The sequence below is a fragment of the Plasmodium chabaudi genome (assembly GCF_900002335.3).
Source record: "Plasmodium chabaudi chabaudi strain AS genome assembly, chromosome: 13".
Lineage (NCBI taxonomy): Eukaryota > Apicomplexa > Aconoidasida > Haemosporida > Plasmodiidae > Plasmodium > Plasmodium chabaudi.
Genome location: NC_030113.2, coordinates 1,711,080 through 1,737,126, shown reverse-complemented (window position 1 = coordinate 1,737,126; position 26,047 = coordinate 1,711,080). Strand labels below are relative to the sequence as shown.

General features: G+C 22.9%; 3 protein-coding genes across 3 annotated transcripts; 2 read left to right on the top strand and 1 right to left on the bottom strand.

Annotated features, from left to right (window-relative positions):
- Positions 1 to 1,936: 1,936 nt before the first annotated feature.
- PCHAS_1346400 (conserved Plasmodium protein, unknown function) lies at positions 1,937 to 14,067 on the bottom strand (the record flags this gene model as incomplete). Its single annotated transcript, XM_016799365.1, has 3 exons — positions 1,937 to 2,277; positions 2,403 to 13,954; positions 14,063 to 14,067. The coding sequence occupies 3 exons, from the start codon at positions 14,065 to 14,067 to the stop codon at positions 1,937 to 1,939; spliced, it is 11,898 nt and encodes a 3,965-aa protein (XP_016654665.1).
- Positions 14,068 to 16,307: 2,240 nt separating this feature from the next.
- Positions 16,308 to 22,109, top strand: PCHAS_1346300 (conserved Plasmodium protein, unknown function; the record flags this gene model as incomplete). The annotated part of the gene is made up of 1 exon (XM_016799364.1): positions 16,308 to 22,109. The coding sequence occupies one exon, from the start codon at positions 16,308 to 16,310 to the stop codon at positions 22,107 to 22,109; it is 5,802 nt and encodes a 1,933-aa protein (XP_016654664.1).
- A 724-nt stretch (positions 22,110 to 22,833) lies between these two features.
- On the top strand, positions 22,834 to 25,166 carry PCHAS_1346200 (translation initiation factor eIF-2B subunit gamma, putative; the record flags this gene model as incomplete). Its single annotated transcript, XM_016799363.1, has 10 exons — positions 22,834 to 23,220; positions 23,315 to 23,375; positions 23,477 to 23,808; positions 23,911 to 23,962; positions 24,089 to 24,213; positions 24,312 to 24,413; positions 24,519 to 24,599; positions 24,708 to 24,777; positions 24,861 to 24,994; positions 25,080 to 25,166. 10 exons carry the CDS (start codon positions 22,834 to 22,836, stop codon positions 25,164 to 25,166), a joined length of 1,431 nt encoding a protein of 476 aa, XP_016654663.1.
- Positions 25,167 to 26,047: the final 881 nt, after the last annotated feature.

Sequence of the window (26,047 nt, the reverse complement as noted above, 5' to 3'; positions counted from 1 at the left end):
ATGGACACCCACTTACGTGCTTTATATAAATGTTTATACAACTTCAGTGTCGCTAGCAAACAATTATTCCTTTTCTGGAAAATAAAATTGTATATATAATTGAAAATATTTTCTTCGTGGGCTTTTTAGTAATTTGTTTTTAATTTCTTTTTATATATAACAAATCTGTTTGTCACAAATGAAAATCCACAAAGACGTGCTTGTGATTTTTGTGTAATTATATCTAAAACTGGGTATATACAAAAAAATGGACATATATACAAAAGTAAATATAAGTTTTGTGTATATACATTCCTATGTAATTATGATTGGCTAATTACAAGGATGCTTACATATTGTTTTGTTAAAATTGATAATAAAGAAATAGAAAATGAAAATATACTGAGGTACATATATTGGAAAAAAAAAACAAAATGCAATGGCTTGGGAGGCAGGAAAATAAATCATTTATTTTTTTCGTGTAAAAAAATTTAATGACATTTAAAGCAAAGGGAGGCACATATAAGTACCTGTGACATTATTTTGTTTGTTTAGTTTATTTTTATATACAAAAGAAAATATATTTGATTTCCTTTTGATATTATTATTATGTATATATGCGAAGTATATATCTCTGATAATATTATAAGAGATACTCCAAATAATTCGTTTTTCGTTTTTTTATTGTTTTTTTTTATATATACTAGAACAAAATTGTAAATATAAAATGTTCATTTTTTTGTTTTATAAATTTATTGGTTTTGTACTAATTACATTAAAATTAATTAAAAAAAATATAAATAAATCAACGGAGGGTCTTGAAGTTGTTAAAAAAAAAATAATAATAAAATATAAAGTAATTAAAATGATCGTATGAACACTTGAAAATATGAAAACATGAATGGAAAAGTAAAAATTCAGTTTTATAATAAATATATATTATCATTTCAATTTTAATAAATGCAAACTGAAGGCGCAATTTCCTTAAATTTTTTATTTGTAAGAAAAATTTAATGAAAAAAAACCCAAGAGAGTTTACGTATGTTAAACGTATAAAATAATTATATATAATATATTATATATATATACATATATTTAATATATGCAGTATTGCTTAAAAATCATTACATTTTAGCTAAAAAGAAAAGCGAAAGAAAACAAACAATATGAGTGAGAATTAACGAAATACTATTTTTATTTTATAAAAAAATATTATGCTATTTAAGTTAAAACATAGCATAAGGAAAAAAAATAAGAATAAAAAAAAAATAAAGAATAAAAAAAAAATATATATTATTTTCCCTCAAAATTTTTACTGCGTGAAAAAAAGAACGCCTATTTTATTTATAATACTTGTGCTTATTTATATTGTTAAAATTTACGTATTTTATTTTTTCATAAAAAAAATGAATATTCAAAATTTTGATAAATTTGTAAAATAACGTAAATACTTATCATATATTTACACACAATTATATCAAATTAATAAGGGAAAAATATAGTCAGTCTTATATTCCAAATTTTCCAAAAAAACGTGTAGTAAGACCAGATATAGGACTGTGTGCAAGTTTTTATTTTCATATAATATATATCTTAAATTTTGTAAATTATATTAAAAAGTTATAGGAAAAAATATGTTTGGCTAAATGGCAAAATAAAAAAATACCGTATAACTTCCATACAAATATGCTATAAAATTTTATTATTTTTTTTATAAAAATTTGGAAAATTATTTAAAATAAAAAGTATTATTATTGGTTGTTAGATTGTTTAAAAATTAAACAAAAAAAAAATGCATATAATAATTTATATGTCAAAAGACAAAAGAATATATTCACAAAAAAAATATATTAAATGTTTATATATGTCAACAATAGCACATATATATTCAGTTTGTTAAGTAGCTAAATGGGTAGACAATTTTTATGAGTGTATATATATATGCATATGTATAATCCTATACAGGCTGCCAATTTCCTCCTACTCTTACTATTTTATTTTTTTTGAGCATAATATTTAAAATTGTTAAAACCTCAGGTTGAGATGCACTTTTTAATTTCATTTCTTTTAAAGTTTTATTTAAATTATTTACAATCAAAAAGAGTGGGGTCGATATATTCTTTCCTGGTTCAGACATCATTTTATTCATTCGGTCTTTTGTTATTCTTAATATTTCATTTTCATAAAATTCGTACGATCCGTCCAAATTCAAATTGTCAAATGTCTTCCTCCGTTTTATTTTCTTTTCGTCATCATCATCTGTAGCAACATCGTCTAAGAAGTAGTCCACGGGCTCGTCTAAAAAGTGGGAAAAGCAGGTGAAAACATGATGAAAAAATGATGAAAAATGATGAAAAATGATGAAAAATGATGAAAAATGATGAAAAATGATGAAAAATGATGAAAAAACGTGGAAATATTACTAATTCCGTTGGTGTTGCCTAATATTAGATCATTGTCTATGCCTATTTTATCTTTATCGGTACTACTTCTACTAATATACGGAACTAAACTATTAACTAGTATATTCTGATCGTTTGAAAGTTTGCTTAGCTTGTTTAACTTGTTAATGTTTTTTTTATTTTTTTTTATTTTTTCATTATTTTTAACAATTTTGCCTATTTTTAGATTTAAGCTATTTATTTGTTCTTTTTCTTTACTTCCTTTTATTTTTCCATTTATAAAATATTCACTATTCTCACTTCTGTTACTATGCATGTTGAAAATACTACTACCATTTTTATTCATTTGTTTGTTGTAAACATTTCTTAGATCTACTTCCTCGTTTATTTTTTCATATTCACCACACGAATTTTCATTAACATTATGAATATCGATTTTATTTTCACAAACTTTTTCAGTATATATATTTTTACGATTTTGTGATGGTATAAAATTATTAAGATATTCATTACTATCAAATAAAGATACGAGTTGCCTTTTTTCAATTATACAATTCTCTTTCATATTAATAGTGTTATTACTAAAACTACACAGTGTATTATTATTCATTTGTTTTGTGTCTATTATTATTGAATTACCATTCTCGTCACCTTCTCCAATATAATTAGGATAATTATTGTTACTGTCTTTTGTTTGAAGTTGATTATTAAAGGTGTTGGGGTTCCATGCTTGTGATTGTGTTTCCATTTCTAGACATTTTTCATTTGGTTCTGATTTATTTTTGATTTTATTTTCGTCTACACTTGTATCAAAATCAAGTATACAATAAACTGTAAATTGTGTTGTTTTATTATTTTTTTTATTCATAACTTTAAATGTATTTTTTTGTATAAATTTATCACGAGTTAATTTTTTTAACATCTCTTTGATATATTTTTCTGAAAACTGAGTATTTTGAACTAAATATTCTTCAGTAAAAAACATCTTTATATATATATCATTAATATTTTGTATATTTTTTATTTTTTCAATTTCTTTCTCTTGAAATTCTTTTAAAAAGTTTAAATTGTAATAAATATTTTCCCTTGATATTTGTTTATTTATTGTATTTTTATTTTTGAAAAATAGCATCTTATTTCTTACACTACTATTAATATTATCACATTTTATATCTTCATCTTTTGAGTTATAACGTTTATTTATTTTTTCAATTTTAATTTCGTTAGCAAATGTATTATTTTTATTTTGTTCTTCACCTGTTATAGAATATTCATCTGGTTTATCTTTCTCCCCATTTTTTATTTCAATTATTTTCGTTTCTTTTAAAATAGTATTTCCTGACATATTTAAGAGCATATGTTCGTTTTTTTCTGTATCTTTTCCACCTTCTAATTTTATTAGTTGGCATTCTTTTGTGATTGTTTCTGTCGTTTCCGCCCCTTCGGTTGTTTCCCATTCTTGCCCCGTTTGCAACTTATCTCGCTTCTTTTTTGTGGGTGCACTAAAACTTTGGTGATTTTGAATAATATGAAAATCGTACAAAATTATGTTGTCATTTATAATTATGTGAAGCGTCTTATTTTCTTTATGCTTATAATTTGAGGATATGAATATGTAGTCGTAATTGTATTTTATATTTCCATTGTCTTTTTTTGTGTTGTTGAAAAGTAGGGTATTTTTATACATATCTATAGCATGATTTTCTGTGTTAGATAAAAATAAAAAAAATAAACCATCGGGTAATTTAAATGTGTACATATAATCATTAATATTTAAATCTATATAACATAGATCATATAGAAAAATTAAATATTTATCTACATTATATTTTTGATATATATTATTAATTATATTTAAATATTTTTGCACACATTCTGGCATTATATGCTTTAATGCTTGATCCTCTTTTAAAGATTCAAATTTCCAATACTCAGGATTTAATATGGTCATCGAAATTTGTATGGGGGTACCATAAAAAAATTCTTGTAGTGCATTGTTATAAATTGAATCACTTTGATTTTCAATAATATTTAGACTATTACTATTGTTATTATAATTTACTTCTTTAATCTTGCTTAATTTTGAACTGTTTAATTTTACAAAATTCCATTCGGGACATACATCTTTATAATATTTCGATTTATTTTTTGAAAAGTTTGGTAACATGCTGTTAATATCTGAATATGGATCTTTGCTTATGCTATTTTGCTCGTTTATTAAAATGTATTTATTTACATATGGTAAATTTAAATTATAATTTTCATACATATCCAATAATATATTTTTCATACGTATAAGTAAAGAAAAATTAAAATAGTTTTCAAAATATTCTATAATAAATAAATTTCTTTTAAAAATATGAATATCATTAATGTCTGTTCGTCGACCTCTATATTCTTCATCGTCACTACTTAATCTGTTTTCTGTATAAAAAAAATTATCATCTACAAATTCGAGGTTATTATTTATTTGGCTTAAATCCGGATAAAATTTTATATTATCATTTTTATTTATATTATATGAGTTTACATATTTACTAATTTGTTCTCGTCCATTTTCTGTATTAACATTTATCGGAACATTTCGAATGTGTGTATTTCTTTCTTCTTCAGACTCGTCTATATGCACTATTTTATTAGTACTCGGATTTTTTTTTTCTGAAGTAGCCAATATATTGAATTCCTTTCCCTCACCATAATAGGAGTTGCTCATGTTTTCATTTTTCACACTACCCCATGTAGGGATACAATTGTTGCACATTTCACTTCTCATACATATGAGACTTTCGTTTTGGTTGCCCTTTGGTTTAAAATTAAAAAATTTGATGTACTTATTTATTTCTACTTTTTTTCCCTTTATAGAATTGAAACTATCAAATGTGCTGAATTTATTTAAAAATATGTAATTGTAATAATAAAAATCGTATACTAAATAATTGTCTTCCTTTCTTAAATTTTTATACCTTTTTCTAATATACTTTTCAAAATAATATGTATTAATATAAAAATATGGATTAATATATGTTTCACAAATATAGTTATAATATTTATATAAAAAAAAATCTAACCCACCAACTATACTAATATATAATGGCATATACATTACTGCCGTTTTATTTATTTTTTCCTGTTTTTCTTTTATTTTATATTTTTTAATTTTTCGTCTTTTCCTATTATTAAACTCATGATATGATTTATATTTTATAAAACAAAAAGAATTATCATTATTATTTGAGTTTAAAAAATTATAAAAATAATTATTTTTTTTATTATTATTACAAACAGTCTCATCACTACTACTATGACTATCATAATTGTTGTGACCATTTATAGGGTCGTTATTTTTGTCTTTATTTATATTATCATATAAAGGATATTCATTTGTTTCATAATATTTTATCTCTTCATTTTGTTTTATTCCTTTTATATCTACAGTACTTAATCGGGATAGCAATTTACCTGAATTGTCAATATTTATATCTTCCATATCAAAAACAAATTTATCTTTATTGTTTGAACTATTTGTAGAATAATCCGACGAACTATCCGATGTGCATTGATTTGATGGTGTATCACTACTTTCATATTTATCACGTCGTTTGTTATAGTATAGAAGCCCATAATTATGCTTATTCACATTGACCATGCTTATTTGTTTGTCCTCTTTTTCATTTTTATTGCATCTAATATATATATTATCTACAAAATCGAGAAAATCATCAGAGCTGTACTCGTCAAAATTGTTATTCTTTAATATGGTGCCATCTTTCTCGTCATGAATATGCTCATCTTGATTTTTTCCTTGTTTTATTTGTACATCATTTGAAGGGACAAGATTACTATGACTTTCCCATCCTTCTTTTGACACACTTAGTGACACTTGTTTTTTCTTCATCTTTTCAAATATATATATTTTTTTCTCTTCTTCATATTGCTTATAATTTTGATGTTTTATGTTTTTAATTTTAAATATATTTCCATTACTTGAACTATTAGTATCACTAGAATAAATACTTTTACATTTTAAAAATATCTTTTTAATTATTTCATGATTGAAATGTGAAAAGTTTTTTTTTTTTGTATTTTTTTTTTTTTTTCGATTTTTCCCTTCATTTTTTCGATTATTATTTTGTTGTATATCTGTTTGTGAAAAATCGTTTGTCCATTTACTTAGCATATCGTTTTTATTATTCATTTTGGGATCCTGATCATTATTTTTGTCAAAAATGTTATAAGCATACTTATCATGCTTATTTTCAACTACACTATTGTTCAGGTTTATTTTTCCTTCTTGTCTTGTCTCATTATGTGTGTGCTCGTTTTTTTTGTCATAAAATGCGGAACTGCCACCAAGGGGCTCATAAGTAAGAGCCTTGCTGCATGTCCTGTTTTTATTTCCATCTGTTGATCGAACTCTTTTACTCCTTGCAGATGTCATAATATGATTTAATATATGAAGTATAATTCTTTTATCGTTAAAATATCCATTTAAATATTTTTTTAAAAATAATTTATTTTCAAATTTTGTGTCTTGATATATAAAAAGAAAAATTTTATTAAAAATTTGAAAAAAAAAATCTGGAAAATTTTGTAAATATTTTTGAAGTAACTTAAACAATTTTCGAATTTGTTTATTTTTTATTTTTATTATTCTTGTAATTTTTATCAAGTTAAATATTATATAAATAATTTTGTCACAATCTATACCATTGGCATTGTTATTATTTTTCGTAAATAAGCTTTCTATTAATGAGTAATATATATTTTTATATATATATATATCGGATATATTTTTTTGTTTTTTTTCAAAATCCAATAAATAAACTAAATAATATGCAAACTTTATATCTTCTAATCCATTTTTATTAATTTTAGAACCTGTTAATGAACTAATAATACATTCTTTTCTTTTGTCTAATATGCAATTTAATTGTATTCGCAATATATCAAGCATAAATTTTATTCTATCCATCAAGTTATTACTACATGTATCATCTCTACTATTCAATGTGTTCGTTTCAAAATAAGTAAGATCATCACTTTTTTCTACATCCTTTTTAATAAGTTCATAATTTTGTAAGCAACAAGCACCATCTTCGTAATATCTCATCGAATTGAATAAATTTATTTTTGATAAAAATAAAGAACTGTTACAATCTTCAAAATTATTTTCTACAGTACTAATACAAATATTAGAATAATCGTACAAGACATTCCCATCTTTTCTATTTTTAAAGATGCTACTCACTGAAGTGTTCGTTTTATCATTTTCATTTTCTTCATCATGAATGTTAATGAGTGTACATGCTTTATTTTGATCGTCCCCAAAATTGTCATAATTTGAAACCGAATTAGTTGTATTCATTTTTTTCAAATTTTTGCTATCGTCATCTTGAATAAACAAATAAAATTGCGACTTATTTTCGTCACTATATTTTGCACTATTTAAAAAAGAATAATTATAATCTAAATATAAATTTAAAAAATTTCTAAAATTTGTAGAAAAATTTTGATACCCATTTTTAAGCTTTGCACCATTTCGAAGCTTTAAATATATTTCATCAACATATGGAACAGATAACACATTTTTTTCTTTCCTTTTTAATATCCATAAATAGGTACTTCGACTGCTCACCTCGTTGTCTAAATATATATAGTTTTGCTTTCCATTTTCTACACCATCGTAAAAAGCTTGTTTGCTTTTTCTTTTATTATGACCTTCTTTCATGGAAGCACTATTCCCTTCCTTTTTCTTTTTACGCTTTTTTAATACTATATCATTAAAATTATTAAAAATATTGAAATTTTCAAACTTTGTCAAGTTAATAAAATTTCCATCTCTAATTCCAAATAAAATATCTAAATATGAATAGAAATAAAAAAGGAAGCAAATCAAAATGTTTGATAAGTTGGTATTATTATTTTGTGAAAAAATAGAATTTTCTTGAATTTCTTTTAACTTTTCAATATACAAATTTTTAACAATATCTTGAATAATATGATGTAAATTTAAAAATTTAAATATATCATAAATAACACATAAATGAATATATTTTAGAGGAATACTATTAAATGTTTTCACATTATTAAATATGTTTATAAGGTTTGCTCTCTGATTTTTTCGTCGGATTTTTTGTAACCGTTCTACATTTTGTCTACTATAATATTTCTCTTCATAGTTTTTATTTGGACATGAAGATGTTTTAAAATTTTTCATTTTACACTCGCTAGTTTGAGAATGGAAAGGGCCTTCGTCATTTATGCTACCATTATTTGTGTCTATTTTACACACCATTTCGTTGTATATATTTGGTTCTACAGTATCATTGCAATTGTTCGTTTTGGATTTGCTAGAGCATTCTTGATATGCTTCCGATTGGTCAGGTCCTTTTTCTTTTTTGTCAAACGTGATGCCATTCCCATCATTGCTAATATAACAGTTTTGGGAATCGTCACTTTTTGTATGGACACTTAAAATAGGGTACCCATAAATATAATTTAAAATTGAATTTTTATATGAATATTCAGATTTATTATTAATATAATGAAAAAAAATAAAATTATGATTTAAATTAATAATATCATAATTATTTAATTCATAATTTGTACTATTATCAAATGTATTAAATATATAAGGAAACACATATTTATTATCATCTATAAATTTTATAATATTTTTTTGAATTTTTTTAATCATTATATTTGTATTATCATTATAAAAATTTGTTGGTATTAAATTTTCATCATAATCTAATTTCCTTTTCCTAGTTTTTTTCTTCTTATCTATTGTTATAAATAATTTTAAGTTATCATATTTTTTTAAAGATTTTCGTTTAACTATTTCATAAATATGGAAAAGTTGATCAAAATATTCATCGTCATTTTTTGTCTTATTAATATGTTTGCATTTGTTTTTGTTACATGCTATTGGTTCTGTTGCTATTACATATTTTTTTTTTTTTTTAATAATCCTATGAAGAACATTTTTTAAATATGTCACATCTCTACAGTTAGTTATGCTATAAAAAAATGACTTCAACGAAAAGTCGTTAATATTATTTTCTTTGATTTGCTCATTATTGTCTATGTAAAAAGAGTTGCTTGTATTTTCCCTTTGGCAACTACTATATCTTTTTTTTTTCATATTATTTTTGTGTGACATAAATTCTGTTGTCATTTCTTTTTGCAAATACACACTTTTATCAATGTTTTCCATATTTGAATAATCTAATTTTGTTGAATCAAACATTGTGATGTATTTTAAAAAAATAATGACATCATCTGATAAGCTAGCTAAATCTAATCCAAACTTTTGTAAATATTTTTTTTTTTTTTTTAAAAAAGAAATTTTTTTTTCTACATCCCCATTATCATCTCGATTCCATTCCCATGTAGATAATTTATTCATTATATTTTTTTTTATTAATTTGTTTTGATTATATTTTGCATATTTAATTATCATACTATATAATATTTGATATATAAATAGATTGTTAGTCGAGCTAGACAACTTTATACTGTTTAAAACTTTGTTATATAACCGTTTAATACTTATAATTTTTAAATTTATATTATTATTTATTAAGTTTATATTTTTGTTAATAAATTGTATTAAATCATTTTTTATAAATAATCTCAGCCGTTTTGTAAGAATATAATTCATATAATGTTTTGAATGCTTACTTCGATATTTTATATCTACATTATCTAAATCGCTAGTATTATTAAAATTGTCATAACTACATAAAACAAAATATTCATAAATTAAATCGTCATGTTTTTCATTATCTTGATTATTTATTTCTTTTGCAACTGACCTTTTACTATTTATATGTTCTTCACTATAGATTCCAATATCCTGTGTGCTCCTACCATCATATTTTGTATTATCAAAATTGTCTTTATGTTTCAAATTTTTATTTTCATTATCTATTTTGGTAGAACTACAACTGTTAATATTATTTCCTTTTATATCACCATGCTCAGGATTAAGACCATTGTTTGAAAAGAAAAAATAAAAATATTCAAATAAAATAATAATATCATCAAAAAATTTTTTTAAATATATATATAGATATTCCTTTAAAATATTTATATCATATGCTAAATAATTAATTTTTTTTTTTTTCTCTTTATAATAGTTTTCTAAATTAAACAGATTGTAGAGTACTTTTTTTTTTTTCCTTAACAAATTTGTGTCTAACTTAGAATGGCATTTTATACATCCTTGTAACTTTGTATCATTGAATGAGTTTGAAAAAGGAAGTTCAATTTCGTCTAGTTCTCTAAACCCGTTTTTTTTTACATTCTTACTAATACTCAAAAATGGTAAAGAAGAATAACTATTAGTGTTGACTAGTTTAATTTCCGGATTATTTGCCACGTTATTTTCATACATATCTATAAATGCATCATTTCCATTTATCGAATTTGGATTTGCATTTCTATGAGGATAATTATCATTTTCTTCAACATTTAAGCTTACTTGATTTTGATAGTTAAAATGGCTTTTATCATATGAAAACACATTGTCATTTGTCGAATATAAATTTATACCATCCTTTAATATTTCAAGCTTTTCCTTCATAAAATATTCAACGTCTTGATTTCTAAAAATATCAGATTGAACACAATGACATATATTTGTATAATATATATTTAAACTTTCATTTATATTATATATCATATTATATAAATTATTTCGAATTATTATATCTTGTTTTTTTAAATTTTTAAATATATCTAAAAATTTATTATAATATATTTCATAATTTCTTAATTTACTTTTTTTATTTATTTTTTCTCGTTCTTTAATTTTTTGAAGAACTTTTTTATAGATTACATTTTTTCGTCTTATAATGTTGCAAATTTTGTGTTTAAGTTTTATCAAATTTAGTTTTTTTATTAATCCATTTTTATGATATGTAATGAATATGTTTATCTCTTTTCCATTTACACAACCGTTATTATTGTCATCCTGATAGTAGCTGCATTTTTTTTTGCAAGCCTTTTTCTTAATTTGTTTGTCAAATTGTTTATTTCCGCTTTCTTTAAGACTGGTGTACATGCTATGTGCTGCTTTAAAGTTGGAATATACTTTGTTGGCTAGCTTTCGTAAATAGGCATTTCTCTGTTTTCTTTTTATCTTACTCGTGGTTATCTTTGTGAATACCTGATTTGGTTTCTCATCATTTTTGAGTTTACCATTTGAGTGTGCTATATTATTACTGTCTATGGGATGATGCTTAAAGAAATAATTTCCATATAATTTTTTATTTATATGCAAAGTTTTTTTGCGGAATGTAACATACTTATTTAGTGTCTTCGTTATATATATTCTTGACGGAATTTTTAATTTAAATTTTTCACTACCTTTTGATTGATCTAATGTGTTTAAATAATTGTCTATATTTTTATTTGAAAAAAATTCAAATTCATAAAAATTTAATGAATATAAAAGGAAGTTTTTTTTTAAAATATCTACATATTTATTACTAACATAGGTAGTATGTTTTAATGCTTTTATTTTTTTATCATATTTATTATATACATATATTATATAATTTAAATTATGTTTTTCCTTTAATATGTTTTTATTTATTAAATAGCTAATTAATATTTTTATTTCTTTTAATATTTCTTTATATTTTTCAATTTTTAATCGTTTGTAGACAGACTTGTAATTCGTATTATTGTCAGAGGATCTACATCGAATTTGTTCTTCATCACATTTATTTTTTATAAACAATTTTAATAAAAAAAAAACAGCGGAATCAAATTTTATATCTTTATCTGAAAGCTTATTAAAATGGTTATTAACCTTGACTAAGAAATTATACTTCTTATTATTTTTATGCACATTTGGTGAGTCACAATTTGTGTATGCTTTATCATTATGCCCACTATTGGTGACTCCATATGTTTTGCTACAATTTTGATCTGAATCTACGTCTTTCTTTTTTTGATGAATCTCAAATATTTTATTTTCCATATTATTGCTATACAAATATTTATTAACATGCTCATATAAATAAAAAATATGGTAGGAATATAAATCTAAGTTTTCATATAATATAGACATAATTTCAACAGAAAAATTTAACAAAAGATAAAAAGATGTGATTGTTTTGAAAAATATATTATCATAATTACTTAAATATATTTGAATTTCATTAACATTATAATCTTTCATTGTATTATTAAACATGTCTTTAATGATATATTCTTTTTCCAATTTTTTTTTTTCAGAAATTTTACCCGTAGTAGTATTATTGTGTGATATATTTCTTTTAATTTTGTAACCATTTTTTGTCATTTCATTTGTTTTTATATCTTTTTTATATTTTGTTTTTTTTATAATTTGAATATATTCATAAATAGATTCATTATATTTTCTACTATTTACATTACTATCTATTTTATTATTTGTTTTTTTATTTATTTGCTTATAATCAAATTCAATTAAATTTCTCACATTTATTATATTCCAAAATTTTTTTATTTGCACATTTTTAAAGTATTCTTCAATTTTACATTTTACTAAATTAATTAAATATAAATCAGTTACATTATTGTTATACAATTCTGAATCGTACATATTGCTTTCTTGTGATAGTGGATCTGATTTATTGTCCTTTTTTTTTCTTTCCCATTTTGTCTCTACTTCGTGGGAAATTCCTTGATTGAGATTGTGCTTATTCTTTTCTTTTAATTTCGTACTTTTGTCAGTACTACTTATTAAGATGTTATTACAAATAGGAGAAGCGAAATAAACATTTTTAAAGGCATCATAATTTTTGTCATAAAAAGTTATTTCTTCTAACTTTTTTATGCATTCATTTATACTATATCTACTATTCGGATCGTAGATAAAAATGTTTTTTTCGGAATGTTCATGGTTTTTTTTCATATACTCTATTTTATTATCATTATAAATACTTATTGCCAATTTTAGTCTTTCACACCATATGCATAAAATTTTAGGTAAGAATTCATTTTTGTTTTTTCCTTTTTTATTATAGTAGCACTGTTTTGGGGGCTGACCATTTTTGGTTTGCCCTATAACATCATCATCTTTGTGTATTTTTTGTTTACATTCATAATTATTATTCTCTTTTAAAGTACAATTTTCACATGTATTATTATTATGAAAATTGAAATGAAATGGATATGCAATTTTATTAAAGCATAAATAATAATTATTTATATTTTTACCAATATATTTAAAATGGAAAAACAAATTATATACATATATGTCTATTATTAAAATTATGTTTTTACTATTAATATAACTTTTATATTCATTATTGATATATGGCAAATTATTATCATCTATACCAACAATGTTTTCAATTATATGTGTGTGTAACCCATAATCAATGAATGTTTTATTTTTTATTTTCGGATTGTTCCCATTATTTTGATACCTAGTATCTTTCAAATATAAACTAGGATACTCAGGTTCACTTTCTCTCTTTAAATAATTATTGAAATTGCTTAATAAGCCATTTTCCTCATTTTCGGCAGTATAATGTAACCCTGTTTTGTTCGTCTCATTCTGATGATCATTATCACTGTGTAAGAAGAAAAAAAGAAAATTAAAATGAAAAATGTAGTTAAAATTGTTTACATATACAAGTGTGCTTGTGTGTGTATATTATTTTCTTTTGTGTAGGAAGTACCTCATTGTTAAGCATGGTATTTTTTTTCTCTATGGAAGCCACTTTTATACTTATCCAAAATATGTGCTTATTCTTATTTTCGGATATTTATTGGGCTTACTTTTTTTTCATATATTTTTTTGACATATCATAAATTTCATTTGTTATATTTTGATGTACTTAAATATTTTTTCTGAATTAATTTTAATTTTTTATTTCTTCTATACCCTTTATTTCATAAAGCTTATATAAAATGATGTGTGGGAGAAAAAATAGGGTAATACGCCTAAAGTTTTGTGTTATTTTTTTTTTCTCTTTCTTTTTCCATTATTTTATGTAAGTTTTATGATTAGAATTGTATTAATTTTTTAATTTAAAAATGAAATATAATGAAAAAAATATATTTAATTTATAAGCTTTATTTATACGGATGCTTTTCTGGCATAGAGAAGAAAAACGAAAGCGTGATAAATTTGGATAAATATATATATAAAAATATATGCATAATAAATTATGAAAGAGCGACAAAAATCCGTTAATGTTTTTTCTTTCTTACACAAGAATCACACGAATTTTGTAAATAGTTTGTGCAATTCGCTTAAGGTATCCCTTTTAAAAAAATATATATTACCAAACATAAAATCGTAATTTTTGTTTTATATATAAATTTGAATTTATAGATAGAATTTAGCGGAATGAATTATTGGAAATGTGTATGCACATACGTATATTTATGCTTTTTTTGTGTGGGTTATACTTATTTTGAATCAAAAGGTCTATAGATGGTAAAAAGTAATTATTTTATTTATAATTTTTAAAATAACATTAAAATAATTTACAAAATAAGAAAAATAATGATAAATATTTTCCCATTTGGTAAGGCAAATAATTAAGCTTTTAAGATTTATCACATACTTGCCAACGTCTACGATATAAATGTGTGTTGGTGTTATGTATATTTATTTATATCAAGTGCAACAATATTACATGAAAAGCATATGGTTATTTACAAAGATCAGGATTTTTTTTATAATTTCGAGAATAAATCATGAATTTCTCGTATAAAATTTTTTAAATATTAATAAAAACATAAAAATTAACAATTCAAATTAAGCATGTGTGGAACCGTATTAAAAGCTGTATGTCATGGAGCAAATATTAAAAGAATATATTTCTCTGTATTTTATGATTGCATATGTACCAGTTTTTGCATTCAAAATTTGGTTCTTATAAATATTTCTTTCGGGCCCAAAATATGTTGTGTGCTTATTTTCGCACGCATATTTATTTATATATATTTTTACAACATTTAATATTTCTTGAAAACCCCCTCCAAAAAAAAAAAAATATTCTTATATTTTCTATCATGTGCATACAAAAATAGGTTTTTACATTGCCTGTTAAGGTTAAATAGCTAAATTTATGCATACACACATAATTTTACATTTCGATGTTAATAATAATAGTTAAAATTTCCAAAAGATATATTTTTTTATGGACATGGAATATAAATTTCGATATATTTTTTTTACATGTTGCATATTAATTATAACTAATGAAGCATTTTAAAAATATTATATGATATATTTATCGTTATTTTTTAAATTATTTTATAAATGCTTTATAATTATTTAGAGTTATTTTCAAATATGCGACATCATAATGATAGACAAGAATTTTATTTAAAAATATGGACTTTATACTTTTTTAATGTTTATTAACATAAAATATAAATATAAGAAAATATTTTACCCATGTATGTATACAAAAACTTCATAAATATGTAAAGATTATAATTTCTATAAAGAGTAACATAATAATAAAGAGACATGAGCTAAATTATGTACGTCAGATATATTATATTAATTGCGATAAAATGAATAACTGATATGATTATTTGATTCTACAAAAACATAAAACTGAATATACATTATATTTGTATAATATTTTATGAAGAAAATAAATAATTTTGTATGTATGTAAAAAGAATCTATGAAAAAACGAAATATTTTCGTTTTTTTTTCTTTAAAATGGGGAATACTTTAATTTCTCGAAAATTAAGTCTATTTGATTAACATGTTTATGAATATATATATTTGCACACATAATCACGACGTGACATAAATTGTATGTATCTGAATTATACGTATGTATATATTATTCCCTCGTTTATTCAGTTATTATTCGTTAGTTTATTCACCAATTTATTTATTCATTTGCCTATCTATTTATGCAATACTTATGAAAAATTAACAGTGGCAGAAAAATGAATTACAGAAACGACAGTAATGGAATATTAAACAATAACGAAAACAGTAAAAAATCCAACAATTTTTTGAACAATTATGAAAATATAAGCACGTCAAAAAACAGCTCTGCTGAAGAAATAGCAGAAAAATATTTAAGAAGCAAATTAAGTTTAGACTTTAAGGGAATAAATAAAGTGGATTATAATTTAAATAGTAAAAATGAATATTACGACAATAACAAAAATATAGATAATACATTAGATTATGCAGGGGCTAGTAACGGAAATAGTTATATCCCACGTAATGATAAATTAAATTATTTTAAAAGTACAAGTAATAATTATTCAGGTTATGAAGAAAAGGGAAGATCATACTATGATACCATAAATAAGACATCACTCTATTCTGATATAGTTAATAATGTTATGAATGTAAATTATTCTAATTGTAAAAATGATGAAAATAAACTCCCATATACCAATTTAACACAAAAACCAAATAACACAATTAATATAATAGGCAGATCCAATTCTAGAAATTTAACTGAATTTACTCGCTTAAACTCGCTGAAGGAAGAACAAACAAATAATTATTATGCAAAAACTGATTTTATAAAATACGAAAAAGACGGGCTTAAAAATTTACAAATGAAAAACCAAGATAATAGTAGCACCGTTGACCTTCTAATAAGCAGATACAATACTGTAAACAGCGTTATCAATGATAATAATGTTGTAAATGACAATTTGGGAAAATATAAATATGGAATAGCTAAGCCATATACAGAAATTGAGATGGAAAAAAACAATGTTGTAAATAATATAAAAACCGGAACCTCTTTATTAAATAAAAGAGATGATACATATAGCAATAATAATACCATAGTTCAAGATAACAAATATTATTATAACAATAGGGAGAGTAAATATTATATGGAAAACTGTCAATCTAAAAGTAATAGCGGCAATAATAATAGTAATAAACGAAATTTAATGCAGAGAAATAAAGATTATGTTCACTACCTAAGTAAACGTAATAGTATATTAAAAAATGATTTATCAGTTAAGAAAGACTTGAAAAAAAAATCAAGTGTTTCAACAAATCTAAAACAGCCACCACTAAAAAGCAAATTAAATATAGATAAATACAAGCATAACACTTTTTTTAATTCGTTTTATAAAAGTGCAAAAAATAAATACAACGAACTTGAATTAATGAATAGTGTTAATATATTTAACATCGGAAATGGGATAAATATTAACAAGAACAATAATGATAGTCTCAAAAATGTAAGCGTAAAAAATGATAATAGCTACTTGGGAACTTTTGAAAAGGATGGATATAAAATAAATAACAGTAGTGATTCCAATTTTAATTTTTTAAAAGAAAAGTTAGGGTATACAGAAAATACAAGCAATATAGACTATATGAATAATAGCGAAATTGATATAAGCTTCTTAAAGTCAACTTATTCAGATTCAAGCAAAATTATAGATTCTCCCTTAAATTATGAAAATGAAACTTTTATCACTGTAAAAAAACATGATATGAATGATGAACTGTTAATAAAAAATGCAAATAATTCTATTCGATATACACATAAGGGTAATACTGTACCTTATTCTAGTAGTCAAATAAATAATCAACAAAAGTTAGACAATATAATTTATAATGACAAAAGTATACCCGGATGTGGCGCCCCTAATGTTGCCAACATTTCTGCTAATGAAAAATTTGACAATAATAATTTAAAAAAATATTCGATCGGAAATACTTTTAAACCAAACAATATAGATGATGCTATAATATATAATGATACATCATCAAAAAAAGAAATGCATTTTCCACCTGATCAAGCAATAAATTATTTTGCACAAAATTCTACTCATAACAAAAGTAATGTATATGGAGACAAAGATAAATTAAAAAATATGAACGATTTATATAAAAAAGGAATGCCAAATGAGTTCGGAATAAATGTACCCCCAAATTGTTCCGAAAATAAATTAAACATAATAAATATGAATAAAAAATATGGCGATAATTTAGTTTTGTCTGGAAATGTAAAACGTGATATAAACAACAATTACGCTGATCCATCAATCAAGTACGCTAATAATAATAACCATTTAAATGCCGATTACAATGTGGGTACATCGAATGTGAATAGTGCGAAGATATACATAAATAAGGGAAATAATAATTGCGAGTTTTATGATAAAAACATGCAAAATCACTACATCGGCAAGTATGAATATAACAATAATGTGGATCCCGTTTTAAAGGGATCCAATTTTGAAAATGACGGTAAAAAAAATATAGAAAATATAAATTTTATAGACAGAGCAAATTTATCAAATAGGGATGGAAAAAATATAAGCCCATTATATTTCTCTGAAAATAAGTTAAGTAACATATTTAATAATAAAATAGAAAAAAGCAGACTATTGAGTGTTAATAATAATACAGTAGGTATAGACAATAAATTAAAAAATAAAAAATATATAATGCCTCCTAGTGAAAATATAAATATAATGAATACAAAAAAGATAAGAGATGAAAAAAATCGAGTAAATGAATTAAGTAACATAAATAATTATGAAGATTATTATAAATATATTAGTGATTCAATTAATAATATTCCTATAACTATTAAAAATATGAACATCTTATTAGCCTTAGCTTTATATTTTTTAAATTTTAATATAAATAATAATTCAACAAAAAACGAGCTTAGTGATGATGTATTAATCAAACTTTTAAATAAATTTTTATATTGCTTAAATTTAAAGACATGCTTACTAAAAGAAAAAAAGTTAAACAATAATGAAAATAAATATTACTATATACAAATAAAAAAAAATGAAAATTTAGTTAGTGACACTATCACAGATAATAGTAAAGAAGAAACGAATATTGACGAAAAAAGAAAAAGTGAATTAAATCAAAATAAAGAAATGTCTAATGACAAGGATGATACAACACCGTTTTTTACTTTTTATAATAAGCGAATAATTAGGAGCAAAAACGAGCCAAAAGATAGGACTCAAATCGAGAGGACTAACAATATAAATGGTGAAACAGACAGTGGAAATAAAAATAAAAGTATAGAAAAAACAAACTGCTTCTATCTTGATGAAAATATGAAAATAATAAGCCTTGGTGATATCTACAAAATAGCTTGGTGCTTGTGTGTACTAAAAAAAAATTTTATGTATATCGATTTGTTGCGAATATTATATAAAGAATCTGAGTCTATGGTTGTGGAAAAGGAGTTAATTTTTTGTGTTACATATATTTTTAAATATTGTAGAATAATAGAGATTGAAGATTGTAAAAATTATTTAAATAATAATACAGTAATATATTTAGACAATAATAATAATGAGAACTTATGTATGTATTTACATTTATTACATATTAGTTCAATACATGATGAAAGATTTATAAATGTAAATCATAAAAAAAACATTGATAAAATAATTACATATTTTTATGATCAAATAGAGAAATTAAATATATATATGTGTACTAATATATTATGTGCCTTAGCAAATTTAAATATAAAAAATAATGAATATCCAATTTTTTTTAATAAAATTTTAAATTATTTTAGAAATAATATTAAAAAAATGAATAAAAGTGTATTGCTTGTTAATATTTCTTGGTCTTTATGTATTATTGAAGTACCCTGTGCAGGTTTCCTAAAAGATTTAAGTGAATATGTTATTAATATTTTACATTATATTCCCTTAAGTGAATTTATAACTATATCATGCTGTTTTAGTTGTCAAAAGGTTTTAGTTATAAAAAATTATTTTCACAACCTAAAAAGAAATAAAGAAATAAATCAAGAAAATGCAATAACAACAAATTTATCAAATGATACCATTAATGAATATAAACAATATGAATTAATAATTTATGAATATTATGAAAAAAAAAAATTATTTCCTCATTATTTTTACAAAAAGCCTATATGTAATTCTATTATTTTTAAAATATTGGCATACAGTTTTTTGCATTATGAGCAACGAATAGTAGACGAAACATCTTGTGATGTAGGAGAGAACATAAATGCCTCTACAAATAGTTATCATCCATTTTCAGATGTAAATAATGATAATAGGAAAACTGTTCGAAGCTTAAGTGTAGAAAATAAATCACAAAATCTGGGTAATGTAAAAAATTCAAATATTCACAATTCTCGATTTAACAGTTCAAATATATCTACAAATGTTAAGAATCCATATCTTATACATGAAGAAGAACAAACAGGTTATGCTTCTAAACTGGTTCATGCTGATAATGGTGCACGAAATGGATACCCACCAAATTGTGATAGGGACGCAAGAAGCAGTAATGCAAATAATGTAGACAACAAATGGAATAACCATCTAAAAGTAAACATACATAATAATGTAAATCATAATTTAAAGAGTGAATTAGAAAATAATAAAAACTTTTTTGGAATAAACAAATCAAATGATTGTAAAAGTGGGACTGAAAATAGCAGTAATACGTATAAAAGTAAATACCCTAAAAAATTTAATGAGAAAAAAAAAAAATTAAAAGAATATTATAATATATATGATAGAAATAATAATTATGAATTCCCTTTAAACTCATTTGAAAGAATATTATTTACAAATTTAATTGAAGATTGTTGTAATAATTTTGAAAAAATAAATACAATTCATTTAATTGAACTTTTATATACATTATGTATATTAAATTTAGACAAAAAAAAAATAGTAAAGATAGTAGAAAAGAAGATTGATAAAAATGCTTTTAATGAGACATATGAAAAATTATTTCTAAAACGAAAAAAAAAATATATAGATATCTATAAAAATTATACATCAGAAGAAATAGATAATGAAAAATATGATTTAATTATTTTACATTATATTTATAATAAATTTATTCAAGAGAATGCAATACAAAAAAGTTTCGTTGATTCCAGTTTTTCTCTTATAGTAGACAATATATACTTCCACAAATACATAAATGATGATACATTTTTTAATACTATTAAGGGTGTTGGAAATTTAGGAGAAAGCACTTTTAAAAAGTTGAAGAGCATACTAAGTCCAGTCTCTTGTCGGGAAAGGGACGACAACATAAATGAAGAGGAGAACGTAGAAAACCATAGTGAAAAACTCACACACGAATTTAGCCAAAATTCTATATTTGATAGTTATAAAGGGAATACACTTGTAGACAATCGAGAGAGCGATAAAAATATTTATAATAATAACATTTTGAATAACGAAAATAGTAGAGACCCATGTGAAAAACAATTTCACCAACTAAATTTATCTGAAGATCTATATTTGAAAGATAGTATAGAAAATGAATTTATAAATAGAGAACATAATAAAACACCAAAAGAATTAACAGAGTTTAAAAATGATTTAAAAAATGCATATGATATAGCTATTGACTATTACAATAAAAAAGCTAGCTATATTGAGGGCAATAGTATAAGTAACATTGTCTACCCATATAATAGTAATAATAGTAGAAAACTAAATGAATGTGTAGAGGTAGCAAGTACAAAAGTCGATGAAAGTATGAGCCAAGAAATGTATAACAATATAATCACAAAAAGAAATATAAAAAAAATATTAGATAACCACAATCAGCAACATGTATTTGAAAAAAATTATGAAAATAATAATAATCAAAATGGAAGTTATAAAAAAGAAAGTATGGATACATTCAATTTTTATAAATTATTTATTTTATTATTAAAAGTATCAACACTGTCTATGGTTTCATTTGTGTTCATGTTTGTGTATATGTCATTGAAATGAGTTTGTTGTATTGTCATGCTTAAAATAAGTTATTATTTAAGGGCTGGCAAGATAAGCAAGCAAACTTTTTTTTTAGTAAAAATCGCATTGGAATTGATTCTATGAATTACTACAAACTTGACATATACATGAAAGCTATGTATTTTTTTCTTTTTTCATATATTATTATAAAAAACGATGTTAAAACATAATTTGTATTAATTTATAATTTTTGTCAAAAGGGTTTGTAAACAAAGGGATATATAAGGAGTATATGCTCATCATGTTGCATATAATGATGTAGTGAGTAGTGAGTAGTGATGCTGTTCGTTACTGAGCTTGCTAACTCGGCCTTTTAAATAAACAAATTTTTTTACATAGAAAAAGCTAAGAATGGAAATGTTGCTTAAAAAGTGTAAACCCTCAAAAAATGAATAACAATCTAATAATAACATATTTTCTGCATACATAATTTATGGTAACACGTTGTATTTTTTTCACAAAATTTTTTCATTCACCTGCATTATTTATTAATTTATAAAATGCTTACTCGGTTTTATTTTTCCCAAATTTTTCAACATTTTTTATAATTTTATTTTTTCATTTTTTGAAGTATAACGAATTAAAATTCCTAGTTTTATCATTGCTTATTGTATATGTTTTTTGTTTTTTTTCTTACTAATCAGTATATTCATTTTTCCATTTTTCCCCTTCCTATATATTCATACATAATTAATAAATTCCTATGACAAGTGTAAACCAATCGAGAGCGCCTTCTGGGGGCTTCGTTGAATTTCAAGTTGTAATATTAACAAATGATGAGAATGGATTTTCTTCTGAATTAAGTGAAAGTACATGTAAGGGTTTACTAAAAGTGAGTAATAGGTGTATGATTTATTATATAGTTAAAAATATAATAGAACAGAAACTTAAATATATTACAATTGTTGTTAATAACAAATATTATGATGATATGGTAAAATATATCAATGAAGAATTTCCTGATAATTATAAATCGGATGATAAAAAAAATAAAAATAGTTACTGTATAGATATAGAGCCATATACTACCGATGCTAATGAAGAAATAGGATCTATTCAGTCGTTGCTTCATATAAGAGATAAAATCAAAGTACCATAAAAAAGATTTACAACATATAGTTTTCATTTTTGATATCCTTTAGAGCTATATATTCAATTCATCTTTATTATAACTTTTTTTGCAGTCTGACTTTATAGTTGTTAATACGGATATCCTTGGCTTCGTCGATTTCCATTCCTTAGCAAGTATAACTTATATTTATAAACAATTTCAATTATATAAAACTTGTATATAATTACACATGTATAATAAATACAAATATATTTTATTTAATATTTTTTGATAGATTTATTTCGGGGGGAGAATGCCTTATGTGCTATGTTACTACTCGAAGAAAATGATGTCAATAATAATAATAAAAAAAAAAAAGAAATGAATGAAGAATATTTAAATTTAGAAAATAATGTATGGGTATGCATTGACAAAAATAGTAAGGTTGTGAGTATAGCTGATGCAGTAACTATGAAACAAGATGGGAAATTAAAAATTCCAAAAATAAATTTATTACGTCATAAAAAATTTATATTAAAAACAGACTTGGTAGATAGCCATGTATATATTTTTAAAAATTATGTATTAGATATAATTGAAAAAAAAAAAAACTTTTCTAGTATTAAGGTAGTTAGAAAAGAACAAAAATACACATGCCATATTATGTTTATTCCCATGTTAGTAGTTCTATATTATTATTTTCTCTTTTTCTTTCCTTCCCTTTTTTAGTATGATTTAATCCCATACTTAGTAAACATTCAGAATATGGAAAAAATTGGGGGTAAGGACATGTACATATATGCATTCATTTTGTGGGTTCCTATTTTGTCACCACACAATTTAAGAATTTTTACAGAACGATGGCTATACATTTTTTATTTCATTATTATTTTATTTTTTAAATTAGAATATTATAACAAATCCGAGTTCAAGTTCAACATGTACAAGACACTAATTAGTGAATACTCTGCTGACCAGTCCCAAAATGAAAATCCTGGAAATGAAATTAATACAAACGGAACGACCAATGTGGTATGCCTTGTCAATTTTGTGAATATGCATTTGTCTATATGATTATATCAAAATTATGTTATCTTTATTTTATTATTTTCCCTCCCACACTTTTGTAGCACGAAAATGTTGAAAATGTTGTTTGCTATGTCCAACCAAAAATGAATGGCTTTTGTCAGCGAATTAATAATATTCCCAATTTCTTTAAGGCAAACTTATTGGTATGTTTAATAAATTATGCAAAAGTTTTGATTTAACAAAATAGCTATCTTTTTCAATATTCATATATGATATGCAATTCGCTTATTTCATTTTTTACTTCGCAGTTTTGCGTGACTCGACACGAACAATTAAAGGACGTCGTACCCCCATACTTTTTTTTCCTCCCTAGTGATAAAGTTCAATCCGTATGCAATTGAAATGAAAAAATAAAAAATATTTTCAACACCGATACATATACCACCTTTAAAAAATGTATTTGCTTTCACACATTTTTTCGCCCATTTTCAATGCAGTATAAAGATTGCATAATTGGAAGCGGATTCGAGCATGAGGAAAGTATCAGTTTGAAAAAATCAGTCCTTGGTATGCTTACTAATTTTTTATTATATAGTCCCATTGCCCTATATATTATGAACATACAAGTCTATTTTTTTTTATATATATAGGTAAAAATGTGAAAATAAAAAAAAATTCAAATATAAATCGATCAATTTGTATGGACAATATAACCATTAACGAAGGTTGCCAAATCCAAAACTCAATCATTTGCAACCATGTTGTTATTGAAGAGAACTGTAAGGTGAGTGTACAAATAAGTAAGAAAAGTATTTACTATGAAATAATTCGTTACAACATATGTGTATTTTCTTTTTTCCCTTTTTAAGCTGATCGATTGTATAGTTCGCGAAAATTGTGTTATAGAAAAAAACAGCATTTATGAAAAGGAAACCTTACCCCTATTCATTTCTTAATATATAATCAATTATTTTTGTTACCTTTTTTAAAACAATAAATAATTTGATTTCTTACTATATATATATTATCAACTCTTTTATTTATTAGTTTTTTATCATGTCCTATATAATTTTTTTTGCTTTGTTTTACCATAGCATATTCTTATTTTTATTTTTTTTTTCCCCTATTCGGCATTTTATGGAAAATACATATTTTCCCTATAATAATTCATATTTTTTTTTGGATTAACATTTTTTAAATTCCTAATACCTTTAAAAATTATATCTTATATATTTAACAATTTTCATACTACTTTAAATTTATACATCCTTTGGTATGCCCTATATATGCTTGCTAAATACTTAAGCTGTGTATGATAGCTAGCCAAATAAAGGAGTATATATATAAAATATTTTTTTTTAAAAACATGAATTGTAATAATATAAACAAAATGGTAATATAATATAATAATAATAATTGTATAGAATAAATGATATAATAAAAGTAACAAAAAATGGAAACAGAAAAATAAATTATATGGGCAATCATGAACATATTATAGGATGATAATAATATATATAAAATAATTTTTTATATTGCTTACTAATTTTTGTAAGTATACAAATGAATAAATAAATAAATTAGAAAAACAGGACTTTTAAATAATGATAAGGGGAAATTGTTTGAAACATTAAGTCAATAGAAATTACTTATATATTTTTATTTATATTATCCAATTTTTTTATATTAATCATTGTTTTACTAATTTGGGATGACAAGAAAATGTTACTAATTCATTGAATATTATTGTTATATATTCAGTACGTTAATTTTATTTTTTAAGTAATTGCGTATTCTTTTTTCCCTTCTTTTTTTCTTTACTTTTTTTGGCTTGATA